Source organism: Battus philenor, unplaced genomic scaffold (assembly GCF_028537555.1).
Source record: "Battus philenor isolate CCGP_79_NKW_IND1 unplaced genomic scaffold, ilBatPhil1.0.hap1 SCAF_1, whole genome shotgun sequence".
NCBI classification, from domain to species: Eukaryota; Metazoa; Arthropoda; class Insecta; order Lepidoptera; family Papilionidae; genus Battus; species Battus philenor.
In genome coordinates, this window is record NW_027181661.1 from 10,994,161 (window position 1) to 11,018,294 (window position 24,134).

The following is a 24,134-nucleotide window of genomic DNA, read 5'->3' on the forward strand; positions in this document are numbered from 1 at the left end:
GACTAGATATAGAGGTCAATCTTCAGTTCTGATGAGATCCAGAACATTCATTTATAACAAGGTTTGGGTAGATCGAGCTTTATCTACCTTCATTGTATTGTTAAAGGACTTAACTTAACCTTCTTAAGAACGGTACCTTAATACACTTGTGCCAATATTTTGACACCTTTTTAAAAAAATATATGGGTCACTTACTACTACATTCATAGCTAACACCTCACCAGACCATCACTGAAGTCAGATAATGCCTACGTTGTACTCTGTTGACTAATTGGGAAGCTTCATTAAAGCTTTTAGTATAAACATGGTCAATGTATTAAAGTATAGTTTTGATTTTACCAGCCTATCCTATTTTAAATCATTAGTTAAAAAATGAACATGCGTCTTTTATAGGCTGTATAGTCCTAGGTCGTGTCTTAAAATACGCAACACGGTAATAGGTGCTATCTTCATCTCTAGAGACAAAATATTTTGCAATTTTAGAATTTTTCCCTTACTGCTTTGATCGCCTTTTTGATGGACGGCCAGATCAAGTGTTTTCATTGCACCTAACAATAATAATGGAAGGTTTTAAAAATTGTATTTCTATCTACCATATCTACTTCGTGTAAAGCAATCACACTAAATCGGTGCTCTTTATCGCCACACTCCATTACAATACCATAAAATATTTTAAGATATCTTGGCACCAAAATAAGAAATCACTTTACTACAATTACATAAAAATGACAGATTCCTAATCCAAAAGGAATATTTTAATTATAACAGTATTAATGTTTAGACTGAGTACATACAGTGCAAATGATAAAAGTCAGAAAAAAAGAAAAATTTTACGGATATCTCCAGTACTAGATATCCTAACGACTGAAAGAAACGACGCTGATGAAACCGGTTTATTGTAAGAGAAAAGATATTTTTATTATTATAAGAAAAAAATAGCAGAGGTAGTATTTTCATAAATAAAATTTTGCGTCAGCAAAGCAGACACCACCAGTGTGATTTAACAGATTATAACACACTTTCAATACTATATACATAACGACTACTAATACTACACACACAATTTTCTTACATTCGACTGACAAACAACTCACAACTAAAAATTTATTTAGGACCATCTATGCATCGTTATTTATACCCACTAACAATTTATTTTAATATGTCTACCCTCAATAATTATTTTTCAACAATCAGTGATAATAAGTGTTTAAACTAGCATAGTTTAAAAAAAAAAAAAAAGAAACCGAATAGTTACTGCAGCTATTTTTGCTAAATTAATATCTTACGTACACTATTAGGAACATGTCGCAGACGCTAAATGGTTGATACCAAAACATACACACCTTATGTCATAGCTTGATGATAACAAGGTAAAGATGTGTTTACATGTGTTAAAATGCCATGCGATCGGAGTTCAAGCCGAATACATACACAGTTGTGCAGTAATACTCTAGCGCCGCATATCCTAGCTGCGATGCGATCGGTGAGTCTGCGCAGGGCAAGTATGTATATACTCGTATAAACTGCCGGCCAAAACTTTAAGATTCGAATTCTAAATTAAAGAAATTTTTAAAGTCTTTTATGGACCAGTTTCGATGTGTTTACTGGTGATCTCCAGAAATCGGGCATAATTAGCTTGCGGACGGCCTCAATACACCAGAGCTCGAGAACAAAAAATCAAAAATGAAACGAAAATTTTAGCCATAATCTGGCTATGACTATAGAGTATTTTTTTTATATAAAAGGCCCCTTCTATGGGGTTCCCTCGCACCCCACTATCTATTGTGGGAGAGACTTTGTTTTAATTTAATATTTTTCGCGCTCTTCTATTGTTCCTCATATGATCTTTCATTCCTTTATTTTCTTTCTTTATATATAGAGAGAGTATTGGGCAGCTACAAAGTCGCTGATTTTTTTTATCGGCCCCCGCTATTTGGGACTTCTCGTTCCATCCCTATTTACGTGGGAACAGGGTTTTATATTCTTAACAAATTTTTTCACATTACTTTTTTATTTACATTCTTCTCTTCCATGCTTCACGTTGCCTTTTTCTCCTTTCTTTCATTATACAATTCTTTATGTCTTTCTCAACCATTGTTCCTTTCATCCATCCTCAAACATTACAGTTATATCTATTCTATTTATAATTAATCACAAATTTATTTTGGTTTACTTTATTTTACTAGTTACATCACAGTCTTATCACAACCATACAGTTATACATATATAGTTATATAATAATACATTTTTATTTTATTTTTGGTAAGATTATTGTTCAAATTTAGTATTCTATATTCTGACAAGGTTTAGTTTCTATTTATTACATGTTTCGAAAGTCGCAGATTTCGGTGGCTAGCGTCAAGTTTTGATCCGAGAAAGATCTTCCCTAAGGATACTAAGGGGGGGTCCATACCAGATAGTGCCAGGTAAACTTCGTCAGATGCCTCCGATGATTAAAACCTCGGCATCGGTATTTCTGTAGAAGTAGGAGGTAGTGAATTCTCATAATAGCTCCAGCGAGAGTTTCCTGATACCTCCGGAAACGTTAATGCAAAGATATACCCTTCGGCAAAAGGAGAACTGCATGTGAATACAGGTCTTTCGAGACTTAATTCTTAGAACAACAAGGGAAAACTTATAAAAGCTTAAAAAATTAGATTAAAGCTGGATCTTTTGAAATACCATTGCTGTAGAATGTATATTTGGACATCTCTAGACGGTATACCCTAAAACCATATCGTTTATTCCCTGGTGAAAGGGTACTATTACCCTAGTAATATTTGTATGGAACACATAATGAAGATAGCACTGGAAGAGGGTTATGGGGGAAGTTCGACGATGACCTCGCCAGCGACCACCAGCAGGACGTAGACGTAGCAGCGGACGCTCACGTCAGTGGGGAGTCAGAAACATGTAACTGTATCGTTAGAAGTTATCTCTGAGACAGAGAATAGAATTAGTTTCAATTTAATTGTTTACTAATTTATGTATCCACGTTCTGTTGAAGGTCAATTCTTTATGATGATTACTTGTAGTCTTTCCTGATTGTATTCTGTGAAGATGTTGTTTACTCTTTTGTCACGTGTCATATTTGCATGTTCAGACTGATCATTATGAAATTTTCTTTTTTACATGGCGTTTCTGTTTCAGAAAAATACAAAATTTGTTTTTAAGCATGGAATAAAGTTTTCACCGTCTGTAGTTGTTGGCGTTTTGGAAAGCGACTTAAAGCTTTTTTCAACTCTTAGTAGTATTGTTTAGAACTAACGTTGCTCTTAGTTGTCTATGTTCGGAAGGAAACATCACTTTGTTAAATACTTTGTAGTTTGTTATAAGTTTATAGTTGTTAGTCAGTATGAATGAAATCATGAAATCAATTTCATTTATTGTCTTGGTACAGTGACTGTTAAAGCAGAGTTGATAAGCTTTTTACCTCTTTCGTTGCGTTGGACGTCATAGTTACCCATGAAGAGATTGCCTCCTTTTTAAAGGGATGTCTTATATTAACATTAATGACACTCATGACTTTGACGTTTTTGTCAGATAAAGATTGGGCTCCATGATAACATTGGAAAATTTTCAAAGTTCTTCCTTGCGTTATTTTTCTGTCAGTTTATACACCTGGATTAATGAAACGATCTAAACCTACTATTTTCATGTTTAACAGTACTACTCTCTATGATATTCCTATAAAGTTTTAATACGACTTACAAGCTTCTTTTTTATTAAGAAACCTACACCATGCAGTAATTTAGTTTGACCTATGGCACAAATTATGTAATTTTTGTATTCCTGGATGATACAACCCATCTTTCTGATTCCAAATATATCGTGGTTTGAAAGACCAAATACATCGTGGTTTATATTCTTTACAGCACTCATTAAATCTGAGTATCTTGCCATTGTTCTCAAAGATCTTACTTTGAAAGTGTAGATCCTTAGTGTATTTTCTTATCTAGATTGTGTATGTTGCAGTATTTAGTTGCAACTTTTTGTTGAAAACACACAATATTAAGGTTTTGTTTGATACGGGTTAATCATGGGAGTATAGCGATCATACATCCCCACGGTAACCGCAGACGCACAATTTATTGTATCTCTGGTGATCGCTCGTTTATTGCTATTATTTGTTTTTGCTTTTCAGCTCTGGATACGTGCAAACATCTAGAGAAAAACCTTAGAACTTGGCCTGAAATAACACTTATAATAGCCAACCTTCGGCAGGTGAATGCGCCATAAGAAGTACATAATACGCCAAAAACAATCATTATTGACTTACTACACAACTTTTCATATCACCCTTGATGAATCAGAAGTATACAGCTAAACACAAATCACTTTCAAATGGCCTCAAAATTTTAATTGTATAGCAAAGCGCTAATTTGCTTTTTCTATTGCAATGGTTTTTCTCTAATAAAAATTTGCCCTTTTTCTTGCCAACAACTACTAGTTTTTAGAGATATACTCTGCGTTCGAATTATAACAAAAACACACAAACAAGTAATATTTCATAACCCTAAATATAAAATAACTTACTTCCGCTCTTACTATCCTTTCCATGACATCGTAGAGCGTTTCATCGAGATTGCATTTCTGGACGCCTTCGAACCACTCGTTCCTATGTTCGTTGGCTTTTTTCAGGGTTACATCCAGATTGTTGTAGCTCTTCTCTGCTGCCAAGTTCTGAAAACACGTTACAAATATATTTCAGTGTTATAGTACTAAATATATGTTGGATGTGATATGAAAACAAAATTCGTAGCAAACCTCATTTAAATATTTATTAAATATCAATTCTTAGACACAGACACAGGTTATACCGTCCTACGACTCTTCTTCACTATGTTGTCATCTTCAACCAAGTTACCATAATCAAAAATGTGCTTAACAAAAATATAATCTAAACCACAATTTCGTTCCCAACATCATCTATCACCCAAAAAATTTTTTAGCCTAAAACTGTTATGTGATATTCTCAATCCAACTGCCTCATTACATGGCACACAGGATAAGTCAAGTAAACTAAGACGACATAATATAATAATAAAATGTATAAAACTTACGATAACATCAAACTTTGCGTAAATGTCCTTGAGGCGCCCATCGCGGTCGATGACCGGGAGAGCTGAAACTCTTCTGTTCACGAACTTCGAAAGTGCTTCTATTATTGACGTTTCTTCTGTCGCCGTTTCAATATCGCTCAGCGTACCGATGCGAAGGTCGCGAAGTTTACGTTGCAGATACGACGGCTTTGGCAGATCATTAATCTGAAAACCCAAACCCACTGGAATTGTTAATTGTAATAATAAATCCTATGAAATTATCAACTGTAATACCCAATGTAATAAAAGAAATTATCATTTCATCATTCAACTACCATACATGGGCCTCCTCCATAGAATTCCTAGAGGCGACCTTTAAAAGGTCGTCTGTCCATCTTGTGGGTGCTGCTCTATGCTCTCCACTGCAAAACCTCAACGATTCAACATCCACGTGTTCAGCGCGTTGTGTGGCCTACAGCCACTAAATATGCTAATGTACTGGGCTTTGTCGGTTATTTGTGTTCGTCTCTCAGATCTCTTTCCTGATTCAATCACATAGAATAATCCCTCTTCGTAACTCTATTAGTCCGAGCTGAATTCGCTAGATGGCGGTTAAATTAAACTTTTAGTAATAGGTTAACCTTCATCAGCAAAAGAAATCTTTTCTAAAGTGACCCAAAGGTATGTTTATATTTATCCATCGCCATGTCAGCCGGTAGACTTACCTATTGGGCATATGCCACACCCATATTTCTTTATTAAATGAAAGATTTTATATATTTTCAACCAAAATTTCGTGTTTAAACTGCATAACATTCTATCAGAAAGAAAGATAACGTCACACAAGCCCGTGTGCTTCGTTTGTAAATTTGTCTAAAATAACTAAGAAAGGTGATATAATTTCATCACCATGATTCTAAAAATAAAGTAAAAAAATAATATTAAAGTCAACTGTTGCAAATGATTCATTAAAATTGAATTCTCTAATCGTTTGAAAGAAAATAACACATAACATTTAATCTTCAGAACAGCCAAGTCAAAAATTGAGATTGTCCTAATGGTCGCCGACATGCGCATGAAGATAGCATTTTATGAAAAATAAAATCAAAGAGTTAAAAGGCGTAGTAAGGCACGCACACACAAATAATAATTAGGTATTGGCGCATAAACAATTTATTATAAGAAAGTGTCAGGGCTTGAATGTTCCGGAACAGTAACGGTCTGTGTTCATTTTTACTTGAATTTTCTTTGTACCAAAATCATTACGCCATTATTTTTAATTTTCCTCCTTACTAATTTAATAATTTGAACACACAAAGACCAACTAATGGCCGACTACTGCGTAATGCATGCTACATCTCCTTTTATTTGTTAGATAATGTTTTGTACCATACTTTTAAGGTTAACCAGTACTTATTTCTTGAATCATATGTAGCCTGAAAATTGTAGTTTTTTTTTTGGATAATTATAGTAGGTAATAATTTCATCTATATAAAATAAAATAAAAGGATTTTGACTCATATACATTTCTTAAAAGTAAATTATGTTTTGTATTGTTAAACACATAAATAGTGGTGTTATAACAGTAAACTAAGTGCAAAGTATTATTAACTTATATTTTATCGAGTGCCGCTTCCATTTTTAGCAGATCTTTTGATGAGATAATAATCATGTAACTTTTAAGATACTTATAGTTTGGACTAGGGTTTACTTGTTTATTTTATTTAACTGATCATAGTTTACTTACATAAAGGAAAAGAAAGCGCAGGATTCTCTTGTGCGTTAGGATGTAGAGCACGTTGCCCGTCTCGTGGTCAATTACCGGCAATCGATGTATCCGGTTGGTGATAAGAATGCGTATGGCGTCGTATAGCGAAGCACCCGGTTCCGTGGACACGAGTGGTACTATTGTATCTTTCAGGACATCTGGAATTTAGTACGAAGCCGGACGTTTATTTACGAACAATAATAGCAATGCGCCGCAAAGATTTTTAATTCTAATTGAGATTTAGAACTAAAAATCTTCGTTTTATCACTTTATCGCACGCAATACTTATTCTCACTTTTACATGTACACACACACAAGACACACTCCAGTGTGTGAGTGGAATAAATAAATGAAAAATAAATATTGCAACCAAAGAAATACTTAAAATGCTTAATAGCGTAATTATATCGTTCGTAATATACCAATACCCGTTGATGGTTATAAGTGATTGATCATCATCGTTTCAGCCGCAAGACGTCCACAGTTGGCCTTAGACCAGACGTAGAAACGACCTACACCCAGAGTTTTCGGAATACACTAACAGGGTCTTCGTACTCTTGGGTGGACATCTACGCTGCGTTTGCCGGTCCATGGTCCCCCACTCCTTAACTCTCACATCTTAAGACCCCAGTGGATGTTTGTTCTGCGCGCTACGTAGCCTGCTCACTGCATCTTTAAATCTCCAATCCGGTGGGCTATGTTGGTTACCGACGTTCGTCCATAGATTCGATATCTTAGAGAAATCCTGAGAATAGTCCTACCACAACTATCAACGAGGCCACCGGCAACTCAAACTGTATGTACACGAGTAAAGTAAAAAATGCTTACTTAGCCACGTATCAAGGCGATGCTCCTCCAACTCCTCCATGGCGACGTTAGGACTGGTGTAATACATCTGCAGGATTCTGATGAAATCGGTGATTGTAAGCATGCCCACAAATTCCTGTTTCAGCGAGTCCCATAGGGGAGCAGCCCGCACGCCTGCAGACAACATATGCTAGGTGACGTAATGCTCAGTGCCCTAAAATTTGTTCTTTAACACTACATAAAATGAAATATAATTAAGTCTGTTTAAGTCAAATCGTAGTTCAATCAGTTTTAATTCGTATAGGCTATTACGAGCATTTTCAAATCGTTAACAAATTATTTTTAAAACTATTTTAAAATAAAATAAGGACAAATAAATATGTACATAATCATTATCATGAAACATCGTGAACTTTAGTAAATTAAAACATTGTTATATTGTACATATCATTGTGACAAGTGTTGGAATAAGTGCGCACGAAATGAAATCACTATAAAGATCACATCAAGTATCCAATACTATGACGTCAAAAAGGCAAAAATCAACCAATTACTTTGAATTAACATATATAATGTATTATTATTCATATCGTTGAAAGTAGGCACTTTTGGGGCAGTCTAAGAAATATTTAAAAATCATGCTGAAACAGAACCACGTATTAAGCCACAAAAAAAGAGTATAAACTTTATATTTTCTTTCTAAAATATACTGCTATATAAATCAATAAAAATAAATAATTTTTCAAAGGCCATTTCAAAACTGTCAATACATTTCTAGGAACAAATTGTTAACCAGTGTTTGTTTGAAACGTCAAAAATTACACAACATTTCTGACAGTAAAAGTATTATCAAAAATTAACACGGACATCGGGACATTTTAATATAAAAATATTGTAAATTATTTCTTCGCAATTTCAATACACATTTATAATCTTATTGAACATTCGCTAGTCATGTCATATATCATAAGCAAATAAATCGCAATAAGCAACGGTTTTCCATTAAAAGTTAAATGAAGTGCAATGAAGAAAGAAATATAATATTGACGAAATGTATTTGGTGCATGCAGATTCATTAAATACGCAACAGCAAGGACAATACAATTAAGGGAATAGCAACAAAGTTTATGATGGATATATAGTTGTATTAACTAACCATTGTAGACGAGGGCGAAGAACGCTTTTTTGACGAGGAGCTGCGTGTCGAATACCACCAGCTTGGCGGAGGTCGGGACCAAATCGTAACATTTGTGAAATTTGAAGAACTTAACAAAGATGTGGGCCTCGTCCTCTTCTGAAATTGTCAAATTTATATTTTAATGTTTCTACCTGTATTTAATTGATACCTAAAACAAAAAAGGAACGAAAGTTCACTTGATCTAACTTAAAATGTAACATTCTCTAAATACAATGACAAATTAATTACAATTAAAAGTACACAATATGAAACCATTAGTTGACCCGCGTTTGCTTCGCGTGCCCCGCAGCGCTTTTTGTTTGTATAAGTTCTTACATCCCTAAGTTTTTTGCCTATAGTTTAAAAACATGCATTTTTAATTAAACCCACTTTACGGGTGAAATCGTCCTCTACTCGATCGAAAGGAATATTTCTACAAAGCCTTATTGCTCTAGAGATATCGTGATGAAACCGTACATAGGTATAATTTTCTTATACAAACATAGATATAGATAAATATATGCAGTGACGCCTAAAGGAAAGTTAAAAATATAGCAACAATATATCTACATAAAAGTAAAAATAATTAAATTAATAAATACGATATAAAAATAAAACTATAAGATATAAGACGTGTTTAATAATTATACGAATCTAATGATCCGTAACCTTCAATGTCTCTTTATTAATCCTACAATTTTGTTTCTCTGGCACGTAATTCCGATAATCAATAATAGTACATTAACAAGAAAAATTTAAAATTATATTTAATATCTATTTTACTTATTTTCTATTATCAGACTTTTTTCTAGGTAATGTTAACGATACAATAATTAATAAATCTGGTTAATGACAAAAGGAAAAGCTTGAGGACTTTTCACCAGAAAAAAAACAACAAATAAAGATATAATTATGTAATTATATAATATTAATTATAAGTAGAATAATAAAGTAATAAAATATTGAATGAACTATCAGTCACCGATATACTTTCGAAAGATGCAGTCATGCTATGTATGTTATGAAAATTATAAATATTTTAATATTTGTTCAGTGGTATCAAAAACGAATTTGCATTTGAACAGTGTGGATTTTGTAATAGCGACATGAACTGAAAAACAAGTATAATACATTTAAGTTTTTATACAACACCTACGGCAATTACATCATAACCTACGAACTCGATTGCAACATAACTTAAACGACCTTTAAAGCTTTTAATAAGAACGCAACATTTTAATTTGACCTCAAAAACAACTATTACCTAATCTTAAGTAACATAAAAAATTCTTCACTAACGGAAGTGACACCAATAATACTTTAGAACATAGTAATATCCCTGAAATAAAATTCTTGTGCAAATCAATATCTTTTCTAATTAATATTTAAAATCTTAAAATATTTGGCAAGTTTTTTTTAAAACAATCGTTATAGAAATGCTTGTAATGCCCTCGAGGGGTAAATACGTAACACGTATACATAATTAAAAACAAAGGCATTAAAATACAAAAAAGATTCATAAAGATTTATTTTATTAACAAATAGGAAAATGAATTGTTAAGAACATTATCTCAAGTATATATATAAAATATCCTATACTTGGTGCAACATCGAACTATCGATCCAAATGTTTAATGGGAATTAAAATTATAATTCCGCCTATTATTCTCCTTATTTTGTACTTTTGCATTGTTGTTATTTTTCAAAATTGTACAAAAAGGAGTATAGTATATAAATTAAAAGTAGTACAGTTTGTTTATATCTACATATTAATATACAACCATCAAAGCAAACATCAAAATAGACTAAGTAAACAATACTATAAATAAACATGCCACACATGCTGTATTACCGCCATAAATACGGTAATTGTGAATATGTTCAAATTATTTAGTCTAATACACGGCGAACAAGAGTTTAAAATATCAGTTTTTTCATAGATTGTTCAAAAATAAATGACCTTCAATGATAATCGTTTGTTAATTATTATATTTTGACTATAAAGGTATTTTAAACTATTATTTCCTGAATACTTTAAGGTGATTACTTATTCTTAATGCTCTATAATACGTTTATAATGTTACTCGTATCATTTGAAGAAACACTAACTTTGTACCACTTTAATACGATGTTGATTTTCCAAAACGATCAAAATGAAATATTCATTAACGCATTAAATTTGATTCTTTAGGGCAATTCATATACGACAGTTCAATGTTTCAATGTGACAGAATAAACCATACCATGTCGGACACATTAACATAAATCTAAAGGTCAGAAAACAAGCGTCTGAAGATAATGAAGTCATTTGACTTCATTATTTTAAGCAAATACTAAAATGAATACCGTTTTACAAGGATAACGTGCATTTAAAACAATTAAAAATACATAAGTTTTAATAACCTTTCGCGTTCCGTATCACCTAAATCGCTCTTTTGAATGATCAGATCATATATTTGAACAGTCAAATACACTGCTTCGAAGATAAGAATAAAAACTGATCAATATCGTTTTTGAAAGAAAGTCACGACTGTTACACATCTGTGCCAATATATATACGGATACGGAAAACTTAGATATAATATTTTATACCAAACCCGATGAGATGAGCCAGTCGAACTCATGATGGTATTCGATGTAACGATTTCTGAAAAACAAAGTCCTAGACACCACTTCTTACCACTATTGGCTTATTGGCATCTACTGATTCCGTATGAATAATAATCATGATATTCATAATTTAAAGGCATATTGCTTACACCTATAGGTTACGAATTAGAACGATTATGAAGAAATTAACAAATGATTTTGTCAACATTTGTTACAATATCAAGAGTCTACCGTGGGAAACAATTTCAAACACTTCAGCGAAGAGCTCCCCCGCGTACATTTGTTTGAAGTTTACACGTACGACAGAGCGGATTTATCAAATAGGAAAACACGTTCGGATATTTGTTTGTTTACGTTTCGCTTCTATCGACTCTTTACGCAACCACCTAAAGGCCGTTTGATGACGTCTTGAGAAACCTCGTCGTACATAAGTGATACTCAACCGAGAGGAATTATTACAGTAAAATATCTAATTATCTAGTCACAGCGCTATTTCAGACTTACAATTTGCAATAAATATACATAACAAGGCTGGGAATGTACATATCCTTAGTAGTATATAGAACGTAAGAACATATCTAGTCACATTTAATATCAGTTAAATCTAAAATATTTTCAGATATTTCACGATCAATTCGCTCTGAACCACAGATCTATAACGGTATGTTTCTATAAAAATCGCTAGGATGAAAAAAACGAAGGTTATAAAATCATGCACGAAACATTTTCCCTTTAATCAGGTCAAAACACCAAACAATACAAAATGACGTTTACTTGTTGTCAAAGCACCGCGACAAAAAGTATAAAAACAAACGCGCCGTCAAGCGTGGGTGAGATAAACAAGCCGGCACCTTGGAGGAGCCATTCGGCAAGGAAGGCCTTCCACGCTCGGCCGACCGCCTCGAACTCCTTGATGAGCTCGATAGAGTAGACAGACTCTTCATCCTCGGCGGTGGTGAGGGCGGGGTTGTCCGAGAAGTAGTGTAAGCGCAGCATGCGCGGTCTTCGGGCGTCGCATCGCCCGCTTGCCGCTACGGCTCACTGCTAATAATACGCGAGAGCGCACATGCCGGCGCGAACTTGACACCGCAGCCGCGCGCACATCTCCGCCGCCGCCGGCGCAACTGGCCGACAACGTTTCGCAAAACTAAATATAATCCACGCCGCCCCAAAATAAATACCACCGACCGACAGCTGGAGTAGCCACATCGCGTCCGAAACTCCCGGCCCTCACTACGCGAATTCGATATAGTTATGCACTGTAAGAGGATAGAGTTGAGTCTACGCGCGATCTAGCACAGATCTCGTTCTCTAGTACTATCGAATTTTATTCTTTGTTTCATCATAGAATATGCATTAGGTTAAAGATGAAGACATACTTAAAAACGGCTCTATGGCTTGCGATTTTTTTAGAAAAATCTCGTTCTTTGTGAAAATATTAAATTAGGATAAGTGACGTTATTTAAAAATATTAACTTTATAGTTTTTCAATCACATGGCGCAGGTATTAACTGTCATCGATAGGTCAGAACACCGTTTAGTACATGTCACGTGTTCTATTTATTGCCCTATCCAACAACTTCATTCGCATCTATGAATCTGGGCTAGTGACATTTATAGCCATATAACTACGTTATAATTTAAATAGCCTTAGTTTTCACAACCGCTTACAACATAAGCTAAAACACTACCATTTATTGAGCAGTAAAAAGTTAATTGTTCACTAGACATTCACGGCTGTAACGAAATTGAAGACACTAGTTGTACACATCTCCATAGTGCCGAGACATCTTTGAACACAAGCATACCGTGTAATTAAAAAGCCACTGTGCAGCACGAAACAACAAACACACGAATAATAAAAACCGTCGTTGGTGCTATCATAATAGCTATTAAATTTTACATAACAGCACAGGTAATGTACGTACACCTTATGATAAAACTCTTATCGGCCGTAATAAAACTACTTAAGTTTGTTGATAGTAATTACATTATCCAACATTATTTTTCCCGTTTTCACTAATACAGATTTTTAAAATTACTTATATTATGACATTAACAACGGCGTTTCAGTTTCATCCCGCTGATTGGAATAAACTAACAAATTTAATAAAAACTAGTACCAAATGAACTCATATTATCGATAGAGACACAGAGAAAGGTATATGACAGGCTTTATTATTATAATAGTATATATTACTGTAATATTATATTATTAATTAGAAATAAAGCTACGGCGAACCCATGCTTTGTTCGTAATTGGAGATAGCTGACGCTAATCGCTTTTTTAATGTAAACTATTAATGATAAACAAAATTGAATTGCACATTTGTAATCAATGTAACAATGATAAATGCACTGATAAGATAACCGCGGCAGAGCCGTATTAAATCTGAAAACTGGTTTAACCTTTATAGAGTAATATACAGCATCGCCGCGTTTTTACTAAATAATTATTTATTTATATACATAAAAGATATCCTTTGTACTGACTCCTTATATTTGTGGAATAATAAGTAGGAGAGCTATAATAATTCGCCATACAGTTATAATTTTTGTTTGATTGACATTAATAGGTAATTTGTAATACCAAAAATACTTCGTTTTATAAGGATTTTATGGCACACTTACCTAAATCTGAAAGGTTGACTTTCTCCAGGAAGGGATCTGCAACGGGCAACTGTAAAAATGACATAATGTAAATTAATAAACTATTATATTAACTTTTGGTCGTGACGAAAATTTATTTTGGCTTAATGGCGTTTGCAATTTCTGTGTGAGAATTGACACAGCGCAGAGGGTACTTAGAACTTAATTTGCTAAATAGGTGCGAACACTCAAAAAACTGCTTGGGCCGTTACAAGCCCAATCAACATACTATATCAGAGGGAGCTCCAGGGAAGAACCAGGCGTAAACGCCTCCGAGAGGATGCCTCGGTTGGAGTATTACTCGATATACGTATAGCATTTCGGTTCATGAGTGAGGGTAAGGGCCGCATCCTAAAGTTGAGCTAAAAATATTATCAACGGGCTTTCCTTCGCTTACGATAGCAAGAACTAAGTAACATTGTTACACATTACTAACAATATGTGTTTATTTAAATATTCATTATAAAAATGGAACCGAATTTAATAAGAGGACATTTTTTAATATTCCATATTTTTCTAATACTATTTTGCTATTGCATTTAGATATCTTTTCTGAGCGAAAAATAATTAAATTTATTAGACAACGCACACCTGTGCTATTAAATATATATTTTGAAAGTTGGAGATCATCTTTTACCAAAGTTTTTTTATCAAGTTCAACGACAAGTTCCAACGTCTATTTTTGGGGCGTGGAACTGTAAGGCACGATATCAAAATAATTTAAAGCTGTCGCGGCTTGTATAGTAAGTGGGTTACGTAGAAAAGCAATATTTCCTAAAGCGGCTAGTGAGCGCAGATTGTGCAGTTTATCATCGTAGATAGTCTCTATTTTAATTAAATTTTTACCACTATTTTAATCGAATTTACTTAACAAATCCAGAATGTTATCAAATACTACAAGGTTTTATCTAACATTAACGTCTGTATTTACATACATAAATTCCAATAACACCGACATCTGAACGACCTATTTGATGCGTTAAAATGCGCATTAAGCGTTAGCGACTATGTTACCTACCGCATTGCAATAAAATGTTCTGTCTACGACTTATTTACAGCTCCGGTTTATCATTTAAAAAATATTATTTTTGTAACGTCAGATTTTTGCATAGAAATTAAAATACAAAGACATTTTTGTATTTATTTTATTTACATTCGTCGAAAGACGCTGTATTTAAGCCGCTGATATAATGATTTATACCGCTTTACTTTCTCGACGACAAATAAAGGCTCAGTGAACCACCGCGTTTCACGGTCTTAAAAAATTCCCATTTTGTATTACAATCGGAATAACTAATGTTTTAGGTAAACGCGTTATTACCAGAAAACTTTAAGTTTTTTTTAAATTATCCGAAAATTTACACAATATTTTTTTTGATCACTTTAAAAGAAAATAAAATTATTGGGATAAATTTTTGTTGCCACAAAAAACATTGTACAGTACATACCTGAATTATTCGGGCTATAACAATCGTTGACGTGGATGTGTGGATGTACTAGTCGATGTGTGTGAGTGAGAGTGCTGATACAAATGTATTGGAAGTTTTGTTGGATAGCATAACATGGCTTATTTGTCATCGGCCTAGTTACTTTATTGTTATATCGTATAACATTCTGAAATGAAATACGAACTGGCTTCATAATGAATGAACTGAACAAAATCCTTTTACTCGTTCCTACATAACGATACCCGCCGTGCCTTAAGTTTCTGGAACTAAAGATGACGGACCGGCAAGCGCAAAGTAGAACGTCCACCGACAACTTGGAGGGACGACGATTTTTTATAAGGTGGAAAAAAGGCTGGTAGCTGACCACTTCAAAACGGTCGTTTTAGAAGTCTATGGTGGGAGGCCTTTATCAGGCAGTGAATATCCTATAACTGAAATCATGATGATGACGATGACATAAGTAAAATATCGAAGGAATATTAGCTTACCCCTCTTGAATCGCGGAACAGGATGGCTGCGTGATGCGGATCCAGCGATGCATCCGAAGCGCGATGACGTGCTGTGGGCACATTGCCAAGCGAAGCACGACGCTTCTCTGCCTCTTGAGACGCTACTCGACGAGAATGGCCTGGGATCAAAAATGGAACTTATAAATGCTGTTAGAGCAATGGTAAAGGACCTTTTATGACGCGAGAGCTGTAACACTAATTAGCCATTGCAAAGTTCCGGGAGATATCTTAGACTTTTTAGTTTAATATAAAATTAAAAGTATGTATTATTAAATAAATCTTATTATAGCATTCAAGAGTTTTTAGTTGTGTCGAAGTGTGTGGAACTTGGTTTTTGACGATTTATATTATAATATCCACAGGAAAATTTGTTAAATTTCATTTCAAAGAGCAGCTGTTGAGTTTCTGACCGGCTCTTCTCAACCGATCAGTGTTACGAGCCGGTGGTAGCTTACTGCTTACTCGTATAATGTTTAAATAATCGACGATTCAATAGCGCATGTAAATGCCTACTTAAATAAGGATATTTTGAATTAAATTGAATATTATAATTAAATAGATAAGTAATAAATAAGCGTTAATCATAATAAAATACTTTTCGCCGACATTATTACATTCAATTTACCTTCCTTAACAATGGTGTCGAAAATATGATATGTGGCCCCGCAATCATCTAGTATATTACTGGCGCGAACTGTATTCAAGTGTTCGGTATCAAAGGATTTGGAACGAGATCGAAAATCATCGTGTCCGGCTCGTTCTTTGCTCTCCGACGGCGCTGCGCATGAGCTCCGCCGCTCGTTCGAATCGTTCCTCCAATGTCCTAATTTCTTGCTAAATGTCCTAAGCAACTCCTGTATCGAGTGGTGTTTGTGCTTGTGGTGACTGGTACCTGCGGATCCCGAACCACGCCTCTCTTGCGAATTGGAACATTGTTTGGAAGGATTTACACTTTCCACAAGTTTTTGGGCGAAACTTTTATTATCAAATTGATTTTTATAAGAAAGATGGTCTAAATCTATGTTGCTTATTTCGCCATACTGATCGCATTTGCTGTAGACGTTTTCCTGTATTTCATCCATCAGGTCTTCATACAACGGCGAGACGAAGTGACGGTAGTCATACCTTGGCGGCGAACTCATGCTACTGGTTTGCAAGCGTTCGCTATCGCTCTCAATCGATCTGTGAGAACTTATCCGATCGTGTCGATGACGATGGGCAGCCTCGCGCCCTTCCATTACCTCTCGGAAGTATTTAACAAAGTTTTGATATCGATCACGAGGGCTAGACGCGAATTCGTGAGGCGAGTGTGCGGTACGGTGAGCACTATTTTTACTTTGAGTAATTGGTATTCCCTTGCTGCAAGTGTCATTCTGCACCGAACTGCTGGCGTCGCTGGAACTTGGAGTTGAATACCAACGCTCAGAGCTTTTCTCTTTCTCCAATGGTGGAGAGGCCTCACGTGAAGAACTATGTTTATGAAGACGATGAGTTAGTCCATGCATTATCTTGAAGTTCTCACTGATTTTTTAAAAAGTGTTTAAAATATCACAGCCATTTTATGGAGTTTATTTAATACACTGTTTACCAAATCACAATTATTTAATAGAGTAAATTATTTAAAATATCAAATAAAAACGTAACTCAATTTAATTGACAGTAATGGGCAAGCGGTCGCTGTATGTATATTTCAAGTAGGAAACACAGTATCACATATTTCCCAATTGACAAGGCAAGTTATTTGTTGTTATTAGCTTTATAAAGACAAAGATCTAAGGCGAATGTTAATCTAAAAACATGTTAAATCAGTTATAATGTAACTTTATTATATAAGTTACAGCAACAACTTAAACGCAGAGTGTAAACTGCAAGGGGATCTATTTTTATCCCAAGCAGTGAATCGAAGCTCCATAACGTTTTCGAATACTCAAGGTGAACAAGTCCCATTTAAGGAATACGCTCACGTGGCGTATCGGGAAGTTGAAGACGGCCTTGGAGAGAAATGTGGGTCCAAAGTGCTTTGGACTCACATATTTAAGATGAATACGTGCGTAAACCAGACCACCTACAAATTACAAATCAAGGCGACTGGAGTCAAATAACTCGAGAAACTCAATACCACACACGTTACATAATGCTTAATGCGCAGAAACCTAACGCTGGTTTAACAAAACTAAAGCGAAATTCGTCGTGACATTAAATTGTATTTAGCGTCAACAACCTCACAACTAAATTATGTTTTAACAAACCAATTATTCCAAGAAACTACGCGTATATTAAATATAATAATTAAGTAGCCAATGACACATATTACGTTAAACTAAAAGTCATCAATCACTTCCTAAAATATCCACATTCACTAGCTCTACCCATGAATTATTTACTACAGTCGGGTTTTTAAGAAAAGCAATATTTGCCGAGAACGGCTTCAGCTATTAATAACAAAGTTATATAAGTAATAAACATATTTTAATAGTAGTAACACGTAGACACTGTAACGTCTTCTAACATTCTTTTTGACTTTATAATTGTCATAAATGTATGAATCAAAGCTCTTGCAAATTACTACTTTCATTTACGTTATACGTACCTATAACAAAAGAAAATTAATATTTGCCCTGATAAACACCAGAAAATTAAAAAAAACCTTGACGGAATAATTTGAAACGAAATCGTTATATATTCATTAATATGTAATTATCTTTTAAGTTGATAAAGCAGTACCTAAGGAAATTATGAGCATTGTTAGATTTTTGAGAATATTTTTTCTATTCACAGATTTTAGATCAGACAAATATTAAGAAGTATTTTTATACGAGTATATATTACATTGATATTGAAATGTATGTTTCTCCACCTTAATGAACCTATTTAAATAAACAAATGTTGCGAAACTAAAAGAATTTCCGTTTTATGATGATATTAATGTGTGAAGACAATATTTTTTTTTTTGGATTGCGAGCATAATTTTACAAAAAGAAATAAAATTTTGCTTTTAATTTTTTCACTTTTACTATTTATACATAGAGCCTAAGTAATATGAAAATAATTCATATTTTAAATGAGAACCATATATTGTCGTGGGCGTAAAAAAGAAATAAACGCAATCGATATTATTCTCAAAACTAAATTTTTGTAAAATTGTCCCATTTTTATTTTTTTTACTTAATTATTTATATATAAACCGAACCCTTTAATAACCAAAGAAAATATTATTTATATGCCATTAATCAAAAAAAAAGCGCAAACAGTGTCTTCCATTACCAATATAACTGTAAATTGACCTGAACTTATGAGGCCGAAGGTCACATACAACGAGACACAACAAGCTCAAATTATAGTATATATTTCGTAGATTTAACAATAACGCAGTAGGATTGCCAGAAGAATTACACTTCCAACAATGTTTACAGACTTTAATATAAATTTGATGCAGTTTTTTTATTGTTTTGTCAATAAAACAAAAATCATTTCAATTTCCGTAACACCTGCGTTAAAATTTACGTACCGCAGAGCTAGTGTTATGAAATGAATAATATTCTGGATACCCATATAAATTTAAATTAAAAAAACGAGTGGTGATGATCATATCGAACACAATTTTCTCTTTCGACACACTTCATGCCACACCGATACCGAGATTAAATAGATATACATTTGAATAAAACATACCAACCGTCGAGATAAAACGATTTAGTAATAAAAAATACTTAGACAATAGATCCTAACAGAATGTTCCAGTTTTTCATGATAATATTTTACATTCATTTAAGTTAAAAGTTTGTTTACGAATATCGCAATACGCCAGGTTCATCTCCGCCCGGTCGGTGCACATGTGCAGCGACGTAAACAGTGAAATAAACTTGACCGAGATTCGAACAACAAGCAATTCTAAGAACAATTCGGCCAACTAACGCCCTTCGAGCAACTCAATGCAGAGTGACACTTCAATGCGTTGCTAGAAGTTTATTAACAGCTCATTGTATTATTATTTATCGTGTGTGCGGAACACGTCACACTCTCGCGACGCTCGTAGGAACACTAACTTAGTGAAATAAATAAGTAATCTAGAGAGGGAACGAGAGGGCACTAGAGTCGCATCACGGCTGCCGGCGGCCGCGTGGCGAGCACGCGACAAATGTCGGTGTTACGACTGCAACGCCTTGTGCTCACCGTCACTCAGGCCCTCGAGCGTTGAAACCATTCCTGTCTTTACTCGCGTGTTCGCACAACGGCACAGCGCGTTTACAATAAATATTTTATAAAGACGTTAAATGTCCGCTGACTGCATTACAATTTAATCGACATTGACTATTACGATATGTGTCGACATGTTACTAAATAACAAAAACTGAGAATTTATTTAATACTCTCTCTATGGAAAAGTTATATCCAAAGTACAAACGTTTTGCCATACAAAAATTAATTAATTTTTAAATCCAAACATACAAATAAGGCTTTCATTAAAACAATACTGGCCAGTTCAATCGCCACACTGCTACAAAGTCCATAACCCTTTTTCTATCAACGGATAGAATTCTAAAACGCAGTAGTCTAACCCTTCGGCAGACTTTTACGTCGTACAACATATACGAATGCATTTCAGTACTAGATGCAAAAGTATCGGAGTGTATTGTAATACTGATAATTTGATGCCAGTGGCAGTTTTTTAAAATTAGACAAACATTTAAGAACTAAAATTTGCAGAGGTTTTACTATAGCGCAATGTTTTTTTGCGGAGACATAACTAACCTTATGATACTATTAGTAGCAACTCTTGTGTGCAACTGTGTAAGGCAGTGTTTCGCAACATGGAGCCCACGCCCCATGGGGGGCCAATTTTATTGTTAAGTTAGTTAAGGTGGCAATTCTAACGTGAACTCGACACAAGTTCCTTCCAAGTTTATTTGGCAGGTATAATGAGGTCGTCTAGGTAAGCCAATACCGTGCCATCTGCTATCGTGTCTTGAAAAATATTAATAATTAATCTTTAGAATACTAATCGTGCTGTACAGAGACCGAAAGGCTCCTTCATACATTCCTATTGTTCTTAAAGTGTGACAAACGAAGTGTATTTTCTACTATCTTGGTGTGTATTTTTATTTGCAAGAACACGTGTTCTTTAAGTCAATTTTCAGTTTCTTTAATTCAAGGAAAATTGCTTTATTTCATTCGACATCTCGAATTACATCAAGAACATATTCTATAAAAGCGTCATCTACAATCCTACCGTGTAGTGCTAGCTCTTAATATGGTTTCTTTGTCATCTTCCTTGCACTCATTTATTGGTGTACTGCAGCACTATTTAATTTATCACCGAACTCTTCGATTAACTCATTTTTCAATTTTGTGCATGTATTCAAACCGCTCAAGATACATAAAAATAGTTTTGCAGGTACTTTAATTTGACCTATGTTAAATTTACCTATATTAATTAAACCTTCTCACTGGTAATTTAAAATAACGGATTTCAGTTTTCAAGCCTGATAGTTGCACCAGTTGCACATTAAATAAAAATTGATTAAAGAGAATTCAATTAGTAAGAAACAAAAAAGGAATAAAATTGAATTATAACTTACCTCCGCTCAAATGCTGTTGTTGAGCAATCGCCCTCTGAAATGACACAAAGAAGCTAATAAATTAACTTAAAAAAATACAAAGCACTTTAAAAAAAATTACAAAAATATATGTGTATAAATATATAATATAAATATATGTGTGTGTATGATCTATATAGAAAAAGTACTGAGTTTGCTAATTAGCAAAGTACATTTCATGTTTTACGATTACTTACAGAAATCGAATAGCAACATTATACATTACAACATATATATTAAATTATATATTAAATTAAACTTGTGGGGTTTAAAATTAAATAACAGTTGAAACGTCAATCGATACGATAAATTTGATTTTCTATTTGGTTATATATAATAAATATAAATAACAATGTCGTTATTTACTTTCAATAAGTGATATAGTATGTTACATACGTATTGTATAGGAAATTTGTTTAAATGCATCAACGTGTTATGCAACCTGATCCTAACATTCAAGATATGGCAACGCAAGGCGCTAACTGATGGTGCAACACTACGTGACCAGAAGTATTGTCATAAGAAAAAGATATTATGGAAAGAAACTCCATTTTCACACTTCGAAGTAGACAGTAACTTCTTGATTACAATTGGTTCATGAAAGTAAATTAATGACAAAGATAAAACTAAAATTTAAATCGGAAATATACCGTATTGCAAACAAATAAAACGTATTGTAAGTCTCTCTTACAATACGTTTTATTTGTTATTTAAAAAAAATTATCCGGATAACCAAATTTTTAAAAGTGTTATTCTGTTTGTAACAATGTTTATAAAAATTTACTAACATCAGTATCACACAAACCATCAATAATACCTATACATTTATTGATGGTTTGTTTTTTAAGATACACAGAAAACACGAGTGTTTGCACACTTTACGCATGGCCGCTCCCAGGGTTGCATGTAGTCACCACTACCACAAATCAGTTTTAATATTACTACCACTACAAATATATAAAATATTATAATAAAAAGCAACCGAATCGTCTGAAAGAAATAAGGTACCAACAGATTATCTCGTGACTATTATTTCAAAAATAATTAAAACCTAAATTAAGAATTTTGTAGAAGAAAGACACGTAAAAAGTAAAAAATAGTAATACGGTATAGCTATCGCCTCCTACGCCATTATAATGCATAATCATATGCATTATATTTTAAAAAGTCTGTTAAATTTTAATACGTTCAGAGTTTTGTTAAAATAGAGATAAAAGACATATTATATACGTTAGAAAAGCCCTGCCATAAAATGTCATACAATAAATATCCTTTCCCAGATACCATACACGCAAGATTTCCTAAAATATTTATAAATTATCCAATTCTAACAATCTAATAAATAGTCTCTCTTTTTGCATATATTTGAAATTACAAAGTCATCCTAAAAATCAAAACCATGCTTTTGTATAGTTTGGTTAAGCCACTGAAGCCTTTAAATTATGCCACTACAACGGCCGCGGCATATTTTCCCTTCGGTTGAAGAACGTTGATAATCGCCCCCGATGTTAAATCTAATGAAATAGCGATTATTATAATAGGTCAAAGAACACTCGAATTATTTAACCTAATAAAATAAATTTAGTTTGAAGAAAAGCCACCATTAGCAGAAGATCAAATTTAAGGTTGCCCTCTTATTTTTCAGTATTCAGAAGCAAGCCAATGTTGAAAACATTTAAAAGTTAAGGTCAGATCATTTAAATAAAGTAAACTACATTACTGCAGAATCATTTACGCATTCGAGAGCTTTGTACTATTTGTTACGAGCTCAAAAAAAGTCTAAACACATTTTTTGTATGTTTTGACCGAAAAGCTCGAGTTGGAGCTTTGGTCAAAACATGTTTCTAATAAAAATGGGCCATCTGTTAACCTCAATGATTTTACAGGATGCAAAAGAATTGTCAAAGTGACTTTTAAAAACAATAAATCATTTATAAATTAATTATAAACACAGCAGATGGCTTACTAGAAATCAATGCTCAAAGTAAGCAAGAGATAATCGCTAAGATATTCTCCGGGTCCATTTCTTAGACTTTGGTTTGGGGATTAAGGGGAATCGCTCTCCGTTAGAAGTAGAGTCAAAAATCTGCATCTGCAAAATCTTAATTAAAGTTTACTACGTATATTGTCAAATAATTAAAAAAACAGTCCAACCAAATAATAAAACTCGTCTGGCGCAGCCGTCCAGTATCATTATTCGGAGACTTCTTTTTTTAATATGTATCTTAGACTATTAATAACATTTTTTATATTAGCTATTCGCTGTGTTTATAACTAGTTAATACTTAGAAATTTTAGCGTTATCCTATTATATATCCTCTATTAACAACTTATGCTGGTTGTTACTTTAGCTCAATTCATGACATGATTAATTCCTTTTAACAAGGATAAAACTTCACTTCTACGATTAACACAATAGATAATTAATTTCTAATATTTTCATAAAAACCTTAAAAACCTTTTTGTACTACCATTGCCTTTATTTTACTTTAAAATAAAGAACCCTTAAATATTAAATTAATAACTT

General features: G+C 33.6%; 1 protein-coding gene across 3 annotated transcripts in view; it reads right to left on the reverse strand.

Annotated features, from left to right (window-relative positions):
• Window positions 1–24,134, reverse strand: part of LOC137927239 (uncharacterized) — a 60,587-nt gene that overhangs the window by 1,790 nt on the left and 34,663 nt on the right. For all 3 annotated transcript variants that reach the window (XM_068771416.1, XM_068771327.1, XM_068772124.1), the window contains exons 8-15: window positions 21,590–21,623; window positions 15,990–16,129; window positions 14,036–14,084; window positions 8,774–8,911; window positions 7,639–7,791; window positions 6,790–6,968; window positions 5,064–5,267; window positions 4,537–4,683 (exon numbers count right to left, since the gene is read on the reverse strand). In XM_068771416.1, coding sequence (XP_068627517.1) covers window positions 4,537–4,683; window positions 5,064–5,267; window positions 6,790–6,968; window positions 7,639–7,791; window positions 8,774–8,911; window positions 14,036–14,084; window positions 15,990–16,129; window positions 21,590–21,623 — 1,044 coding nt within the window. The remainder of the gene's footprint in view (window positions 1–4,536; window positions 4,684–5,063; window positions 5,268–6,789; window positions 6,969–7,638; window positions 7,792–8,773; window positions 8,912–14,035; window positions 14,085–15,989; window positions 16,130–21,589; window positions 21,624–24,134) is intronic.